The sequence below is a fragment of the Branchiostoma lanceolatum genome, chromosome 9, assembly GCF_035083965.1.
Source record: "Branchiostoma lanceolatum isolate klBraLanc5 chromosome 9, klBraLanc5.hap2, whole genome shotgun sequence".
Classification (NCBI taxonomy): domain Eukaryota; kingdom Metazoa; phylum Chordata; class Leptocardii; order Amphioxiformes; family Branchiostomatidae; genus Branchiostoma; species Branchiostoma lanceolatum.
The window spans coordinates 9,918,234-9,937,804 of record NC_089730.1 but is presented as its reverse complement, the minus strand read 5'-3'; the positions used below and the strand labels follow the sequence as shown (position 1 = coordinate 9,937,804).

General features: G+C 39.8%; 1 protein-coding gene across 1 annotated transcript; it reads right to left on the bottom strand.

Moving 5' to 3' along the window:
- Positions 1-2,818: 2,818 nt before the first annotated feature.
- Positions 2,819-19,220, bottom strand: LOC136441499 (protein SCAI-like). The gene is made up of 15 exons (XM_066437810.1): positions 18,763-19,220; positions 14,562-14,657; positions 11,837-11,923; positions 11,224-11,322; positions 10,720-10,816; positions 9,346-9,594; positions 8,617-8,748; positions 8,352-8,453; positions 8,151-8,229; positions 7,489-7,579; positions 7,040-7,121; positions 6,689-6,761; positions 6,320-6,493; positions 5,690-5,790; positions 2,819-5,471 (listed from the first exon to the last, which is right to left on the bottom strand). The coding sequence occupies exons 1-15, from the start codon at positions 18,855-18,857 to the stop codon at positions 5,325-5,327; spliced, it is 1,704 nt and encodes a 567-aa protein (XP_066293907.1). The 5' UTR covers positions 18,858-19,220; the 3' UTR covers positions 2,819-5,324.
- Positions 19,221-19,571: the final 351 nt, after the last annotated feature.

Below are 19,571 nucleotides of genomic sequence, written 5' to 3'. Positions count from 1 at the left end.
AATAGTTGTTTGCTCCGCGAGAAGCCCAAGTAACACTATGGTCTCTCGTCGAAGCGCCACCTACATTCGTGTTCGCATTACTTTATATATATTGGTGGACACCATTCGCTTTCCCATGACAACTTTGGCTTTTTACTCAACATTTATAGGTACATAGGCATAGTATCTGTATTTAAGGGGGTTCTTCAAAGCTTCCTCCTCGTTTTGTTCCATCGGTAATGTCATCGTAACCAGTACCCGCATTGTGCTGTATTCAATATCTATCGTAAGAAAAAGAAGACGAAAAAGACCCTTAAAGTTACGAAGAATAACTTTCTTGTATTTCACCTTATTGATAATGTTGTTTGAAAAGCCAGAGTGCTGGAAGAATGACAGCATGGGGAAGCAAGTTCATCAGTTTATGAATGTGCGCAACATTGACTGTCCTTTTTTTTACCTCTCGCAGTCTCGAATTATAGATTGAAGGTGTTTTTGACGTTCGACGCCTTTTATTCTGTTGCAAATAAATAGACTATTTGAGCCAACATATTCATGGTGTTGTCAGGCACACAGTCCAGCATTTTGAGTAAACCAGTCTTTACAACCAGTCTAGGTCCTCTAGATCTCACGGTTACGTCATTTTGTGGTCTGTTGTCCAAATGTTATGATAGATTTATAAGCTGATGAATCTATGACCTCCTTCAGTCAATGCTAACCATGGTTGATAAGCGGATGGGCAGTCAAGTAAAAGGCCAAAGTCGGATAAGGTCTCCAAGCAGATGTTGGGGGTGAAAGATAGTGAGTGACGGCCGGGCTTTTCTGACAGTCTCTAACCCCATATTAACAGATGAACAGTTGGGTAAAAGGCCAAAGTTGTCAGGGGATAGCGGATAACGTTCACATATACTCTTTTTCTACCTGTAACGTACAAAAAGCGATGTGCACAAGAATATAGGTGGCGCTTCGGCGGGAGGCCATCATGTTACATGGGCTCCGCGCGGGGCAAACAACAATCGATCTGTTTTGTGTCAAGGAGTGTTTGTAAAAGTCTGAATCTCATTCTAAATGTACATGAAAACGCCAGATCCTGCGCAGAAAAATATTAATTGTCTTAAAGCCTAGCTTATGTATTGCATATTTTCGCATATCTACAAGTTGGGGCACATACCCTATAAGAGCCTAATCTGCAGTACCGAGCCTGGCCGCGACCAGAAAAGTGTTGAAAACGACCGTCAAATTGTCAAATTTCGGCCTTTTCGGGAATGGGGACATCGTGAAAGGCTCGGAAAGGGGTTCGAATTTTTTTAGGTTAAATCGGCTTTGATTTCGAAGAAATACGACCACTTAAAATGAAGAATGATATTTAAGACATTTTACAACATACAACATGGTCATGAATGATATGCTTCCTTTGCGTTTTGTCAATAGAGGTGGTCGACTGTACAGTGCCTGTAATTGTCCCTTTCTGAACGGCTTCCGCACCCAAAGTTGAATTCTATCTTACGTTAAGATCTTACGTAAAGATGACGTTGAGCTAATGCAGTGATCTTTTGCCTGTTTGTCTACCGATGGATGAAATTTTCATTTTAAAAAATGTGTAAATGCGGAGTTAACGATGTAATACTGTATATCCTTTGGCGTCATATTGATAAACTTTCATTGAAACAAAGATTAACTACCTCCTGATGAAAGACCAATAATTTGTTGTTTATTTTACAATGTCCTGCGTTTACTTGTTGTCATTACATTCGTCATCATCAATGAATATCCTAATTATGATCATTTACCCATGTAGACTTGTCTGTTATCTAGCAGCTGTTTCATCGTGAAAATAATCCTTTGTGATGTGCTAGACGCAATAAGAATAGTTTATCAGAGTTGCTTGTTTAGTGGCTCTTGTTTAATACTGATGTTGCACACTCAGATCATTTGGTTAAAAACAGGATACATGATCAGACCACAAACAGAACTTTTAGATGTTACATTATACTCGGAGCATGGCCGCGCACTGGAATCTCGTGTTATCCATTATATTATGTATCGAGTAATGATGTTAGGTTAGTACACTAGTATGAATAGTTTGTAGTTGTTAATATTCCATGTTATTTGCCGTACATTGGCTGATGCAATTGTTGTGCAATAAACTTGACTTGTTATAATAACAGCTCCCTATCCATGACATACGTCAAGTCTGCCTTCCATTTGGCTCGAAAGATCACAAGCTTCTAGCGCTATGAAAGCTTGATCCTGGCCTGACTTTGAAGAATTGGGCTCTACCTTACCGAGGTGACCCGTGGAGATGAGAAATAAGAGACGGAGACACATTAGGCAAACGCAAAGGAGTACAACCGAACTCTAAAAGACAACATGAAACTTTTATTTTACATGATATCAACCTGTATCCCTAACGGTCATAGGTTTGTTGGCTGCAAGCTTATCAATCATTTTGTCTGCCAAGAACCCCCGACACGGCTCCAACGTTTTACACTACTTCCACAGACTGCCTATTTCACTTCTGGTCCTAACAGTAACACCCAAAAGAACAAAGGGGTAAACTATGTCAATGTAAACATGCCATCAAACTAATTATGATAAACTGAGAGGATTTATCAATATATCGGTGAAAAGTTTCATCAGGTTGGTGAATCAATGAGAATTTGTGCACAACCAATACTAATCACTTTCCATCATTTCGGTGGTCCCTCTGCCACCTTCCCCAGAGCAATACTGACTGGTATATGTCCTGTACGAAGAACCTTGATACCTAAGATCTGGCCAGTGAGTGAAGAAGACCATAATTGTCTATCTAGTCACAAATCATAGAAAAGACCCCTGGATGTTGGTGATTTGATATCTCAATGTTTTTATTTTAATGAACAATTGGCAAAGCTAACGAGATTGTAAAAAAGCGTGATATTTTTCTTGTGTAAAGAAACGGATTGGCATTGGTTGGTAAGTATTGTAGTCACAAACATGAACAGAATAAAATGTAACAACAATGTAAATACATGTCATAAAGATGAAGGTTTCAAGCCAATATTGAATCTGTTGGTCTATACAGCTCCAATGCTACACCTACAATAGCCAGATCTTTAATTGTAATTACTGGTGAAACAAAATTGTCTTTGGTTAAGCAAAATATGATGTAAAAACATACAACAAAACAGTACCTAAACAATGTGGTCGAACCACAAGTACTGAATGCTTGAAGATCATCGAAATGCTTTTGAAGGACTCTCTTGAAGGAAAATGTGATACAATGTTGAAAAAATAGAACATATATCAGAACAAAATAAGTACATAACAGTGAGATACATATAAGTCTGTATACTAAATACATACAGAACATTATAAACAACATATATGAAAATAGCCAGGTAAGCAGAAATCAGGTAAGCATCACATAATAACAATGAATATGATTATACAAACTTTGAACATATAGGAACCAGTATTGAGACTATCACTACTTAATAATAATACAACTTAAAAAGTGCCTCTTAAGAAAATATAGGAATGTAGCTTTGAGTAAAAGTGGCCTTAAGTTTCCAATAAAACCTTCAAATGCAGCAAATAATAGAAAATAGACATGTCTAAAATATACCTTTTCCAACCAAACAACTAAACTTCATAGAATTGTTATAAAAGAGTTATACAAAGGCTTTTGAAGAAGTCAAAATCATGAGCTTCATTTGGAATCATCCAATCTAGGTGGGGATAGTATCAAATCAAATCCAGACAGCCATTGCATTTTGATTTAGGTGGGAATAGTCCAATCAGCATTACTGTTACATCTTGTGACAGGCTGAAAATGACATACAAGACAGTAATATCCAAACAATACATGTATATGTTACAAACTCTCAAACTAGCTCAGACAGTCAGTTAGTCTATCCATGACTTATTTTAGTATCTAATTCATAAACTTTGCTACAAAAAAAATATTTCAACAGACGGACTTCAGCGTTATAAATTCTTAATCGTTGAAATTAGTTACAAAGATTGTAACATGACTCTAGACTGTAATGAACCATCTAGCCACTACGAAACTCCTCTAGCTACCACAGGCTTACAAAAATGTAGCAGTCTAGAGCAGTACTAACTCACACGATATCATATCTATCATGTTTTTTATATGAGAATATCCGTCATACTTGAAAGGAAGGGTATTGGCAACAAATGTTCATTTGGCACAGCAATACATGGCTTTGCAACACAGCAATATATATAGATATATCTATATGTACAACAGTACGTGTCTTAACAACATCAATAAATACCTTCTATCAACAGCAAATACTTACAGCGAACACTTCAGACTTTTCCCTATCTACTTACGCGGTACTACCTATCTATAGCTAAACATCAATGGGACAAATCTATCCTATTTTAATGGTAGACATGAATTATGTGATCTAGAATTTCTGAGTTTCACCACATGCAGGAGGTATATGGGGACATGTATGATGGCTTAATGTAGTAGGTACAGTCAGACATGTAGAAAGTTTGGGATTATAAATATCTACCGGACAACCTGTCTTTATCTTGGACAAAGACTGAAATGTACAAACAAGACCCATTCATTCATTTACAAGCAATTTAACAAAGCTTTTAGTGCAGCCTTCAGCAACAAAAGCTAAAGATGTGGTCATGTCATATGTGAGATGAACTAAAAAATTCCACAAGAACAAACTCGTAACTACCTATATGGATAGAGTTCTAGGCTATCCTATTCTGTCTCAATGCTGGTTTGTGGACTAAAGGGTTTCTTCTGCCATGAAATCAAATTGCACCTATTCATGTGCATACACCAGGGCAACAAGCTCCTTCAAACTGTCATGTACTGTTGCTGGCAAGATAACTCAACTCATCCTAACTGAATGAATGAAAAAAACCATGTCCTTTGGCCTCCAAAGGTGACTTGTGGAAGCTCAGACTTCTATGGATAGTTTTGTTCCAAACTTGACAAAGAGTCTTTTTAATTGACAATGAAAAATTGACATTTATTCCCAGCTTGCTACAAGCTGTTGAGAAACAAGTTTGAAACTTATCTTCATACAATTTACACTTCCATAGGTCAAACATCCTGGTTCTATATTAGAATTCATGCCCTTACTCTAGAGACTCATCTATCTCATAGAACATGGCTCTGATGTCCAATGAATATTGGATGCTCTTCCAAACTTGAGGAACAAAGAGTTCTTTAATTGACAATGAAAGATTGACATTTACCTCCAGCTTGTTACAAGCTGTTGAAAACCAAGGATGAAACTTTTGTTCATACAGTTTACACTTCTGTAGGTCAAAGGTCAAACATCCTGGTTACTATATAAGAGATTATCCTGTTACTCTAGAGACTCGTCTATCTCGTAGAACATGGCTCTGATGTCCAGGGTGGAGGCCAGGTCCAGCAGCTGTTTCTGCACCGTCAGCGCCTCCAGAACCTCGTTCTTCGGCAGCTCGGGGTGGCACTGGGGGTAGTATGCCGGGCCCTGGGAACAATACACGACAACCGTGAATAATTCCAGAAAGCTAAGGGAAAATCCCTGGTACAATGAACCTGCAAATGCTACTCACTCTCAAGCTAAGAATTAACATTTTTGGGCCAAAATAAATTTCATAGCTTTGTACAAGATTTTATCACCTCATTGCTTTGTAGTAGTGGCATACATATGACATCAAAGTAATATAATCAAGTTTGTGATCTTACCTTGAAGGCCCTGTGCAGTCTGAAGACGCAGTAACAGAACACAAACCGCAGCAACAGCAGCCGGAGGAACTCATCTCCATAGAACTGGTGGTACATCCCATCTGAAACATTCAGGGGAGAAAATTCAGGCTTTTTATTTTTCACAGATAGAAGATTATGGCTTAGAACTTTTGTATCCAGACTCTGAAATAATAACTTTCTTTGGAGATCAGTTAACTTACAAGAGGTTATCCATCTCGTTTGCAAATTACCCATGTAACTTACCCATGTTACTCACCTATGACATAACCCATGGCATTCATGTTCCCGACCCACAATAAACAAGTAATGCACAAATAATCCTCACCAATGATGTCACCCACCCATGTTTTCAACCCATGACATAACTCACCCATGTTACTAAAAATGAGGCCCCTTACCCATGTTCCCCACCCATGATATACAACTGTAACAAACCTACACTCACCACCCATGGCACTACTCACCTACATTCCTCACCCATGAAATTACTCACCCACGTTCCCCACCTTTGACATTACTCACCCACGTTATCCACCAAGACATTAACCCACCCACGCTCCCCACCCATGACACTACTCACCCACGTTCCCCACCCATGACACTACTCACCCACGTTCCTGCATCCCATCATCAGTCTGGCGATCTCCTCCAGGATCCTTCCCACCTGCCTCTGGGCACGCTCCCAGGATGCAATGGGAATGTCCGACAGCTTACAGATGGTGAGGAGGCCGGTCAGGGGGCAGTGCAGGAACAGGGTAAACAGGCTACCCTTGGCTATTTCATCTGGGTACGAGGTAAAATAAGATAAGTAAGAGAGTGATCATGTAAATCAGTTTTTTTTATCAAAGTCATATGGCTGAAGTATTGTAACAAAACAAACTACAGATATCAAAAATGCATATCATAGTATACAATTAATCATTTCTAAAGTGAGCCTTTATGTTTTGTTAAAGTCTGAAAACAGTCCTAAGATCTCACCTACAACCTCTGCGGGAACGACAATAGGAGACAGAAGACATACCCGGGGCTGGCCAAACAGGTTGGGCATGTTCTGGGGATAAAATGTGGAATTGTCATCACTTAACATGGCTTGGCACCTGTTGCATGACATATAGAAGCTACATGGAAACATAATTCCGTAGGTGACAATCTCACTTAAAGATGACTTCTAATAAGTTGCATGCCTTTACCTTTGATATAGTGAAAAGAGTCTTCAAATACTTAACCCACTATTGCTTTGTACGTAGAAAATGGTCTTACCTGTTTACTTTGTTTAAAAGTGTTCATACTTAAACCACTACTGCTCTGTACATAGAACAACAGCCTCACCTTGAACACCTCACTGTTCTCACTGTCCACCACCAGGAACAGAGGCTTCCTTGTGAAGGGGTACAGGTCACCCGGGTGGAGACTACAGGAAAACAACAAAGAAGCACCATTAACCATGTTATTTCAATTGAGATGAAAGGAAAATGGTAAGGTTTTTCACTACTATAATGTACATTCATAACCTTGAACCTTGAATGGGGACATCTAACGACGTCAACACGGAGACAATGGGTTCTTCTTCTCCACTCAGCCCTGTCCTTCAATAGTGAGCAAAGTTCTGCTTTACACACAACCTTTTCCTTAAACAATCACCTGCTCTATCTAAGACAGTATGGCCACTTTAAGTGACTATGGCCAGTGCTACATGGCACAAGGATTTATGCTATAGATAATGTGGTTCATTTGGTTGTAATTTGTTCAGTGGATAATTAAGATGAATGTTTCCTGACCAGTGCATGTCCTTCAGCAGCTTGGACTTCTTCATGAGCTCCTCCCCCTCCTTCCTGCTGTTGGTCAGGACCCCGCCGAAGTCATACGCACCTGGGGAGGGATGAACCATTAGGGATTACGGGGGTGAACAGGTACAGCTTTCTGACATATTGTCACATAAGTCATATTGACAAGTGATCCAACTATCCATAAGTGTTCACCTAATTTTTAAAATTGAGGGGAGGATAAATGTATTATAATACAGAATACAATGTTTGCGTAACATTATACACTATTTAGGTGTCATATCATGTTACTATCATACCAAATCTATTGTAAATCTTGAAACTTTTGCAGTGATTTTTCACGTTTTTTTTTCAGTGGCCACTGTACCGTAAATTCATGACACTGCGAATTCGTCTCCCTTATAAAAAAAAAAAATTTATATGACTACTGAATAAAAAGACTCTTTTTACACAACCAATTGATTTATTCGACCGACGTTTCAGTGTCCATCTGTCACCTTCCTCAAGGCAATTCTGACTGGTTTACACTGTCACTGTATTGTTTTAACTGAAAATTCATAACACAGCATAAACCTGCTTTCCCCTTCTAATTCAAAATAAAACCACTGCAAAAGTAAGCAAAAATTACAGTACCGTGTACAGTATGATACCCGTACCTTCATCCTCTGGTTTAGAACACCCTGTAGACCCAGTTGAGGACAGGTACACCAACATGACTCCATCTGGGGGCAGCTCCTGACAATCATGTAAAAAATGTGTCAGATAAATCAAATCAAAGACAGTTTTTACTTTGAATGATGATGTTAAATTGCAAATTGAATCAAAGCCTTTTGCCTTTTTCCCTTCTCCCTACACACCTTGAATCCTGAAGCCAGGAAGGTGTAGAGTTGGCTGAAGGTGGGTTTGTACAGAAGGTACTTGTGAGGGTTCTCTCTCTTCCCCGCTATGTTGTCTTCACTCTGTAGTGGGAAGTGTACGTGATTCAGCATATTATAAAGTTTCAAATAAACACATATTAGCAAATTCAAACACTGATTCATTGTTTTTTTCATACATCTTGAGGCCTAGGACACATCAAGATAGGGTGTCCCAAGAAATTTCTGTTTAATTGTTGTTGTTTACCTCCACTGTTTCCCCTTCCTTCTCCATCTGAGCACCGTTAGCTGCCTGCTCTGTTGCATCCAGGCCCTCTGGCTCCCGCTCCAATGTCTGCAGCATCCTGAACATGTCCACTGTCAGCTCACTAAACTTCACCTGTAGGTTCAACAAAGAAAAAAATATATCCATCTATATACATTTGATGGGGGGACATATTGTAACAGTGGGGTTAGAACAGTCTCCTGGCTCCCGGGGATTGAACCCGGGCCTTCCAGTCCACAGACCGCACATGCTAACCATTAGGCTAAAGGGTCTGGACCAGTTAGACTGGTCAGTCAGTGGCGCTTGAACCCCAATGTTACAAGCTTAGTCATGTTTTGGGCCGCAGCCACTGCAGCGCCACCTAGCAGTGGGAAGTAGAACCAGTCAGAATTACCCTGAGGAAGGTACATGTGGCATAAAAACTACAAAAAATGTTGGCAGGTAAATGTCTCTTGGTTTTGTGTAAAGAATAGCCTGGGTGCCAGCCTTTTCTGCTCTCTCAGCTGATTCTTCAAGGTAAAAAGGTGTAAAAATGGGTACCTGACTTCGGTTGGGGACTCCGATGTAAAAGGCAGTGGAAGAAGAGGGTTGGGCTCTACCTGCTAATACCCTGCCCTAGACACAGTGGATAACAACCCACTGCCCCTACGGCCTCAAAAAAGCTAGGAGACTACCTTAAAGTTTACCTTAACCTTTTCAGACCACACTGACCTGGTCCTTCCTGTTGCCCACGATGATGACCTCCTGTAGAGTGAGTCTGACTTCAGTGCCTGGTTCCAGTGGCGGCACGGTGTCCTTCTGCAGGCGCTGGGATATTGTGACGGGGGACGACTCCGTGTCCAGGATTACCAGCGGCTCGGCATCCAGAAAAGCCTGGACCTCCCCCAGTACCAGTGACCACTCCAGCTGGTCACCTGGGTCGTAGGTGCTCCCGTAGTCTTGGATTTGCTTGGACAACTCCTTCAAGGAAAACACAATTCATTTGTAGAAATTTCTTCACTATAGTACTGTAAAATACATCGACCTGTAGGGGCTATACAACTGCACATCTCATTAAGTGATTTTGTAGTGGCAAGTAAGCTGCCAGAAAGCACACTTTCCTGGACTATCTGGTCTGTAAAATCTTATTATTACCTTAAATTCTGAATAGTTTTATAAGAAAATGAATGAACACTGCACAAATTGAAATTAAACGATTTCTAAAAAATACATCGCTTTTACAGTAAGTGCATCAGGGCATGTGTGTGAGGTTGAAAGAAATGTCAAATTTTTATGACTATGTGTTGGAAACAGGATCTGATATTGATTTTGTTTCTTTGATAGGGAAATATTTACATGTACACATTGTGAGTAAAAATAGTTTTGTGGCATTTAGATAATCCTTGATAAAACAAGAAATGTAATGTTATACATCTATTGACTGCATGATTCTCATTCATGAATAAGGTATTTGTTCTTGCATAATGTAGTACAGTACTAATGTTGTACAGTTAAAAATTGCCTAATTATCACACAATAAAAAATAAACTACATGAAAATACATAAGCAATCAAAAGATCTGAAATACAAATATTGCAATATGCAAGTAGATGTCACATAGTCAATGAATGTTTTTTAGCATGGCACCTCTAAATGTAAGAAATAGTCTAATATCTACTAAGTATACATAATTCTGCCAGGGTACATAATTCCACCACCCTAAAAAGATACGTCCAAACAGATCTCCAACCCAACATCCCCCAGTATAATGCACTCCTGTATATCTAAACTGTGCATACCTGGGGGTGCTGCACTAGAGATCTCCCAAACCCACTGTTTTGTAAGGCGATGGATTTATGTACTCTCCAAGCAGAGCATGGGTTTCGGCTGGTCTTTGGTGTTTTTAGGCATTTTTGTCGGGCTTTCTACTTTGTCATCTTTTTTTGTCTAGCCTTGGGTTGGCAAGACAAAAAAAAGATGACAAAGTAGAAAGCCCGACAAAAATGCCTAAAAACACCAAAAACCAGCCGAAACCCATGCTCTGCTTAGAGAGTAGGATTTATGTAACCCAGCGGATTAACGTTAATGGCAGCAGTGAGACCTTACCCTGACCAGGTCCCTGACCAGGTGGGTTTTGTTGAGTAACAGACAGACCACGATGAACCTGGCGTAGTATCTCAGCTTCTTCACCATCAGATCCGGCCTGCAGACAAACAGGATACAAACTATACTTAACATTACACATATATACCTATGTCAAGAATGTTATGGATTTGGGTGTGTGAGTATGTGTGTTTGTAAACAGCATAACTCAAGAAGTCATGGATGGATTGTTATGATATTTGGCAGATAATTTTGAAAATCAGAACCTGGTTCACATATCACTAGTATGATAATGAGGAAAACTTATAATTGGGCTGCATACATGTAGTTCTTTTGATATTTTAGCTATCAGGAGTTTCATGGCACATTGTTCAGTTACCGTGTTACACTCCATCCATCTTTTTTTGTAAGAAAAGGGCTTTTATGATAATTGATATGCTATACTGAAATGCACTTTAATGAAGAGAATTCCGTTATCCTCCAGGCTGTCCACTTGGTGTGACTTACTTGTCTTCCTTGTTGGCCTTGGAGTAGTAGGCTCGCATGCGGATGGCGGAGTAGAAGGAGAACGACTCGTGGAGATAGTTGGTCTCACTGGTCCGGAGGCTGGAGGATGGAACACTGATTATTCATCAGAAATCAGGACCTTAGGGGTTGCTTATAGTGCTGCCAACAATAGGGAAACTTCTTTGTGCCACACATGGAAGTAAGGAAGCCTAAGAATGCCCCATTGCAACTTAAAATTCTCTACAACTCCATCCTTCCACACCACCACCCTGCTTAGTCGCTCCACTTGCACAATGCTCCTCCTTGCACATTTTCTTAGAAAAACCTATGGTTAGGCTAGGATAGTCTTCATTGCTTAATCCAGAATAAGTAACGCTAAGTACTCTTCAATTCATTTTGACAGAATGCTGCTCTAGATTTCAAAGCACTATTTGAGAGTACTCACTAGCAATGGTAGTACAATACTCACTAGTAATGGTAGTACAGTACTCACTAGTAATGGTAGTACAGTACTCACTAGTAATGGTAGTACAGTACTCACTAGTAATGGTAGTACAGTACTCACTAGTAATGGTAGTACAGTACTCACTAGTAATGGTAGCACAGTACTCACTAGTAATGGTAGTACAGTTGGCCTATCTTGGAGGCAATCTCTCCGATCTGCCATCTCTTCAGACCATATCTTGTATCCAGGACTTGTCTGGGAGAGAACAGAAATGTAATTACAAAAAGTCTAAGTCATCATAGATGAACGCTCAGTACCAGTATCCTAATGATGATGTTCATCAATTTGTTAGGGCTTGGATTACCTCATCTATACCTGTGCACCTTTACCAAACAATGTAATTTGAGCCCTACCCATTGTGATAAAGTCATTTTGAAGGACAAGACTTTTATTTCCAAAGACAAGGGAAAACAAAGAAGGTTCTTAAGTCCTTCTAACATTTTCAGATCTGTTCTACTACCATCCAAAAAGAAAAAGGGAAAATATTCTGAAACATTTTTTGATCAATTCGGTTTCCTCCCCAAATCATCTTGATCTTCAAAAATGGAAAAAGACTTTCCACGCCTTGGCCATTGGTCCAGATGTTGACATTTTTCCAGACGTTGCCGCTGAACAAAGAGGCCATTTACAGACTCCATACACAGGCTCTGGGTAGAACTGTTTACACACTGCCTTAACCTTCAGATGTGAACTTGATACATCTAACTGCATTACTACACCTGCCCACCTCAGCCTGTGTTACGCATGTACAATCTCTTGCTGTCAGGGGCTGATGTTCCCCAAATGCAGTTAGTTGGGCAGACCAATAGGAGCATGATGTTGGTCAGGGTACTGCCCACCCGATAAAATTATACAAGTGTTTATAATACATGTACATCATGTGTGCATGCATAACTGTAACTTTTGTACTCAAACATGCTAATGCATGTATAATATTACTAATCTAATGTTGGTGAAAGTTTGTGGATAAACTTTGTTTTAGTAAAGGCTTGAAATAAAAGGAAAGTCACATTATATTCTGCCAATCCTAGATTTTCATTCTTGTATATTTGATAAGACAAAGAAAACGATCAGAACAAAAATATTATTTTTTCTTGGGCTGACAATCTAAAAATACCTATTTTAGACTAATATCAATATTGATGACCAGTAACTCAATAGTATTGACCATATGCATATTCAGCAACCCAATTTCATCAACTATGTCCAGGCTCTGCCAAAAATACCAATTCCACATCGACCTTTGGCCAACTTTTTCTTCAGCTGATTTGCTAAGCCAATTAGTCTGTCTGTCAGAACACTGATTCTGTTTGTAGTGTGTTTGTATCTCTGGTGGCCTGAATTATTTAGGTACTGCGGAGATAATAAGGCTATAAAAGAATTGTAATGTGATTAGAGTGAAGCCCAGGGAGAATTCATATATCAAAGCATGATCAAAAGAATCAAACAATGTTACATGCAGGTATTATGTTGTACATGTAAGTCTATTTTGCTAGTGTAAAAGGAAACTTGAAATAAAGCACTAAATAGAGTAAAAATGAATCATTTTACTTCAGTTGCATCTTTTTGAATAGCATTTATTGACATACTGGCTATATCATGTTCTTACAGGTTGACTACAAAGCCAAATGTTTTGGTGAAAAATTACCATAACATACATCAAGAAATATAAAATTCGCTCAAAAAAGAAATTGTCTCTTAGAAAACTTTAAGTTGGAAGCATAAAGTTCTACTAAATACGTCTATGACAAAACCTAGGATTTGATGTTCGAAGAGAAAAATTCAAGCCACTTAATTATATACATGTATAAGCCCCTGCAAATCCTCTGAGCAAACAAAAAGCCCGCATGTTACTGCTGGTACCACAAGACCTTCATTTATACCTGCGTCTTCAGTCAACTTAACCCTAAATATTGTAAACCTACTCTTCAACATTCCTGCTTCAAAGCACCACAATGTTTGTGATCACCCAGCACTGTGTGCTCAGGCAGAACCCTTGACTTGTCTTGTTATGGAATATTCAGTTACTTTGTTAACTTAAGCGTCACCTTTACCCGCGACTTCGGCCTGCAGTTGCTAAACTAACATCCTAACAAAAACATTTGTCCTTCCAAAGTAAGGAATACGACAGTGTAAAAAAACAGGAGACTTTGACATTCGTTGCAAAAACTTAAGGTGGAAAACAAAGACGAAATGTGGCCTAAATATAGGGACATAGGAAGAGAAAAACTAGGTCCAGGTGTACGTGTTACCTGTTTTGTACCAGGTGTCACCTGTCCAGGTGAGATTGAAACACGACCCAAAGGATAACACACTTTTCTGGACCAGGTAGACTAAGGTAAACAGAGTGTCTGATCATCATTCATGCTATTGTTCTGATTTATGAATGGAACATTGTGAGCGGGCCAAAAATATTGACATTTGAGCAGACTGTCACACATATAGGTAAAACTTTGGACGGTCTCCAATTCAAGTATTACAAACCCTCTCCCTGCCACCTACTACTGGTGGCCTCCTAACCAACACAACTTTGGTGTCAAAAGGCTACAGAGAGGGTTTGCCGAACTGTTTAAGAGTGTGAGAAAAAAATGATGAAAATCATATTTTAAGAAGACAATAAAGGTAGGAAACTAACAAAAGCTGCCGCAGTATGTTACAGCAAGGTGTTATCAAGCCTCCTTAGTTACAGGTTGAAGAAAGAAATAAAACTGGTTCTTCACAAGTAAATGTTTACATAGGGCTTATCTTGACAATGTCTTCAAAGTGCAAGAGTGTGTATGTTTGTGTCCTTTACATGTTCAACTTGCCGTGTTATTTGTGGCAATACTGGTACCTGTTTTGTTGCTGGAATTTCCACAGCTTAGTGTAGACATCAAAGGTTCTGCCAAAGTACGCCTGCCACTGACGCTGGCCATACTGGGGTAAATCTCTGTAAAAAAACAGTAAGGAGGTACGGTTAAAGGTGCCCTAAGCGATTTCAGGGGGTAAAACTTGAAATATTCTGGGGAAAACAATTCTGTTTTGTGAGGTTGAAATTGACATTTGCATCCCCATATTAGCACATCTGCATCTTTATTTCATACTTTGGGCGTTTAAAAATAGCACAGAAGCAAGCCGCAAAAGGAGTAGTTTATTTATTGGGTCCCCCAAAAATCAGCCCAGAATCCAGCCGTAACCGTTTTCTGTCTACAATTTTCGGTAACTTCCGGCCGTGTGACGTCACAATGCCCAAGGACATTGAGCCATGACCACGTGATTATTTCTTCGGATGCGTTCGGGACTTATCGGTCGGAATCGTGCATGTTCGGAAGATTTGAAATGATGGCTGGCCTCCAAGTGCTCAGATTTTCAATGAGTTCCCACCACACAACGACATCACATTTTTGCTCCATGATGTTCAATATGTGATGGTATAGTGTTATCTAAACTTACTATGGATAGAAATCAGGAAAAAAATGATTTTGAATATATGACTTTTTTTAACTAAGGGTTAATTTGAAAGTCTCAAGACACATTAAAAAAAATGTCTACATACCACCTACATGACTTGTTCTTATGTATATTTTGAGCTCAATATGACCAACTGCAACATTTACACTTGGCAGCTAAAGAAAATGGAAACTCCTTTTTTTTTTTTAAATTAATAAACACGGCAGGTAGTAGAGACAGAAAAAATTTGAATTATTGTTATTGCTATGACTTACTCTACCCTGCAAAACATTTATTTGCCTGCATTGGTAGAAGAGACCAACAGAATAAGATTGGAGAGTTTGATTAATTTCTGCGTTTGAACCTGGCAGCCTGTTGCCCCCACATTAATCTGATTCCACCGCCTCACCCTGCCAACAGCACCATATATATTTACCACCCGGCGTTTCCACAGTGATGTATTGGTTATTCTACATTATTCATTGGGAAGTTCACAGCTGTACCAGCCAAGTGTTAACTATCAGTGACCCTTGCTCGGGAATGGTGCCTTCTTGATTGAGGGTCACGAGAGGCCCTGGCTACGGGTTCTCCAACTCAAAGAGGCCCTCTTCAGATTAAACACTATTCACAGGGTGCATTAGTTGGTACAACACTCGGGCAGACTCCTCTATACTTCACACAGAATGCAGCTTTTATCCGATCGTTGCACTTGAGCAGTTCCATGTCCTTGGTTCTGATTTTGTGTACACAACAACCAGGAGAGCTACTCAACTGTGGTGAATGTACAATAGTCACTGATGTTCTTGCACCACAGGCAAGAGAATGCTATGAAGGATGTGGCGAGTAATCTAATGGACAGAGACAAAGGAAGGAGCAATCAGGTTTCTGCACAGGCAGTTTGTGGTGCCTCACTGACGGTACCCGGTAACTGACTCAGATTCAAACTCTCTAAAAGTGTAGTCAGATATCGCTGTGCAGCAACTTAATGGTCCAGATCAACACCACCATCATCATCATCATTAGTCATCACATGGAAGTCAAGGATAATAACCATCTACGAAGGCCACGAATGGAGTATGCTACCATTTGATTTGTTAGAGAATTGATAGATTTTTTCAACAAAGAGGTAACAAGATTATGATCTCAAACATGGGACAAATGTGGTGATTTCATGTGACACATTTGGTTCAGATGGAACACAAATGATATTGATTATATGGCTGGTCCTTCAGGTGCAAGGGGAGATTAAATAATGAAATCAAACTTATCCCCAAAAGACCCTTTAACTATTTAACGGGACCCTTATGATATTTCCTCTGGCAAGTCCTTGAACGAGAGTCATGGATACATGTGATTTCCATTTTCTTGGAAAACTGGTACAATTTTGAGGGCCTTCTGACCTCTTATATACCCTAATCAAGTCATGTTTAACATCAATAGTCAAAACTAAGTGATGCAGAACTTTTTTCTGCTACATAGCTTTATTGAGATTCATACCAACAGTCCTGACTTTTTTAGCCTTAGATCAAAAGTTGTTTATATCTTAATTATGACCTGCAAAAAATATTGAAATCTTAATCACAGATTGCAGGTGGGCACTTAAGTATTTTGAGCAACCCATAATTTATCACTAACTCAGGTGACCCCAATATCAATGACAATCACAATGGTTCTGCTGCAGAACTATGACAGCAGGTTTTCAACCCTCTCACACACAGTAGAGCATATCAGGTCCTGATCTGAGTGATCAGGTTGTGTGTTGGCTCAAATGCTGGCTTAAGTTTATCAAACAGAATGCTAATATCTACGGCTTTTCCTTTGAAGGATAGTAAACCATGAAAGGCCGGTACAGGAGTTCAGAAGTCCAATACGTTTGTTAGAATTCTAACTATTTTAGGTATGATTTGTTAATCTGAAAACAAGATTGTTGAACAAGGTTGAATATTGTACATAACGTTAAAATAACATTGTATGATTAGCAGTGCAACATTAGATAAAATATGTTCAACTGTCTGATGATGATGATCCATAGCTAGTCTATTGACCCCTCACAGCACACACACCTTCCCCTGATAGGATTTTTACTGACAGTGACAGATGTAACGTTGGGTAACCTAAATTCGTGGGGTACTTAAAGTCGGGATTTTTCGAAAGCGGGGTATTTAGGGATATGTGCTAGATGCAAAATCAGTTATAACGCCAGCAATGCAAAGCAGATAGACTAACGTATTCAGAACACTGGCTGAAAAGCTTCGATAACCATGCATTAGAAGTTGGCGACGTCAAAAACTCTCCGTCCCTTATTGACAGAGTCTGGGGGCTTCTTGGGAGAATCACCCAGCACGGTTGTTCGCTGGTTTATAAGACAAATGTCACATCTCCTGCCTGCTAAACACAATTATTTATAAGACAACTTATTACAATCTCTTTTGCTAACCTGCAACTGGATTCTAAGTGTGATCAATCATCAAAACTCCTCTCTGTTGCTACAACCTACGGCACGTGTATTTTCCCGCCGCCATATTGTTAACCAGAATCCTGTTGTCAAGCAGACGACAAAGGTTTGTGAGGAACACTTTTTGTCTAAATGCTGCGTGTGATAGTGGACTGAGGAAGATATTTTCCTCAAAGTTTGCTCCTAACACAACAAGGAACACATGGACATAGTAGTATTACCATTGCTACGGCATCCAGCTAACTTCCCATGAATAATGTAACGTTACACGTTGCCCGATGATGACGATGGGCCGACTTTGAGTGAAGTTCTACCGACTCAACACACGGGTTGTTCCGGAACTGGCCTGATGTGTGCGGTACGGCCGTTTTTTCGTGTATTTTTTTTACTTGGACACGTCTATATCCATAGCACTCTCCTCAAGCCAAGGATGGAACGAATAGCTGCTGTATAAAATGTGATTAGCGGTAAGATATTCAAGACGAATCTTCTCTCCCGAATTAATGTGCCCCCCTGTCCGACAGCACCATAATTGTGCGTGCGGCGGACGGTAGTTTCAAGTTGAAATATTATGGTGTCAGCACGACTAGAGACAAAATCTACCATATATATGATTAGTGCAAAGATAGTACATGATACTGACAGAATAATAGAAAAAAAGGATGGTTTATTGTTCTGCTAGATTGATTTCAGTCAACCATTATCGGAAAAATCCCGAATTTAGGTTACCCAACGTTAGACGTGCAAAATTGCACAGTGATAACTTAGTACATATACAATATGACTGCATTGAATGAACAACTTTTTAACTACAATTTGTGGTTACTGCAGGAATTTCAAAAACAAAGTGAGATTCCACACCTTTGCCTTTCCCGCTATATTATTTCCAGCATTAATTAAATGTTTTTGACAGATTGATACATCCGTTAATCTGGTTATGCGACGTGCCTAGCATGTGGAGAACATCTGACCCTGCATCTGTGAGTGCGGAAACACAGACAAACACAAAGACACACATACACACACACACACACAAAGACACACATACACACACACACACACACACACACACACACACACACAGACACACACACACACATACATACACACATAAACAAATCTTCATTCCCTTGGGGAATCAGTTAGTTACCTGAGTCCATTGAACAGTTGTTTGGACTTGTCCAGCAGATAGCAGAACTCAGTCACAATCTTTCTCTCGTGTTCCGGGATCTCTTCATCAGACATGTTCGCACCGATTCATATCGCAAACTCTGCTTCCCTCCAGGTAAAATCCTTCCCGGTTCTAATCCCACCCAAGGCGGTGACGTTCTAACGGTGCGGCCCAGACAGGGTGTCTGGGAACAAGTGTGCGCGGCAGGGGTGTGGTTGGTCACTTTCCCACGGATGCGGCGCTTTTCCAGCTAAAAATACCACCTTGCATCGCTTTGTAGTCAGATTTGGCGGCGCCCGGGTTTACAAAACGTTATCTAATTAGTTTAAACGAAGCGTTGATTGAGGCGGTTGAGAAAGAGCGAGTAAAAACAGCGGCTGAATCAAACGACCAGAAATTGTAGCCCATCCAAAAACATGACATCTGACCTCCTGTGACCTGTGACCGCTTGAAGAAACCATTTTTGTAAGCAGGGGTGGAGATTTACTTACTTACGTTACTTATTCCTGTTATAAGAATTCGTTCTTATCTTTCACAAATTAAACAAATATATCATATATTCGCATCCATATTAGTCAATTTGACGGATCACACTTCATTTTAGTCTGACACAGCCAGAACAACTACGCTTTCTCCTACGTGTCATGAGCGACACGCTGCGGAATAAAATATTACTGCAGCACTAAAAAATCTTCCTGTGATTTCGCACTGGATATCTGAAAGCTAATTTTGGTGGTTGTTGAAAAAAGTGCTTCATCTGAACGTATAAGTAAATTTTTCATGCTGTC

What these genes read in the sequence shown, in the direction of transcription:
- LOC136441499 (XM_066437810.1), bottom strand. Translation starts at nt 18,857, where the DNA reads ATGTCTGATGAAGAGATCCCGGAACACGAGAGAAAGATTGTGACTGAG. An exon ending in TGGTCAGGGACCTGGTCAGG is followed by an intron (nt 9,595 to 10,719) that starts GTAAGGTCTCAC and finishes TTTTCCTTGAAG; the next exon opens with GAGTTGTCCAAGCAAATCCA. An exon ending in TCCTGGCTTCAGGATTCAAG is followed by an intron (nt 8,230 to 8,351) that starts GTGTGTAGGGAG and finishes CATGATTGTCAG; the next exon opens with GAGCTGCCCCCAGATGGAGT.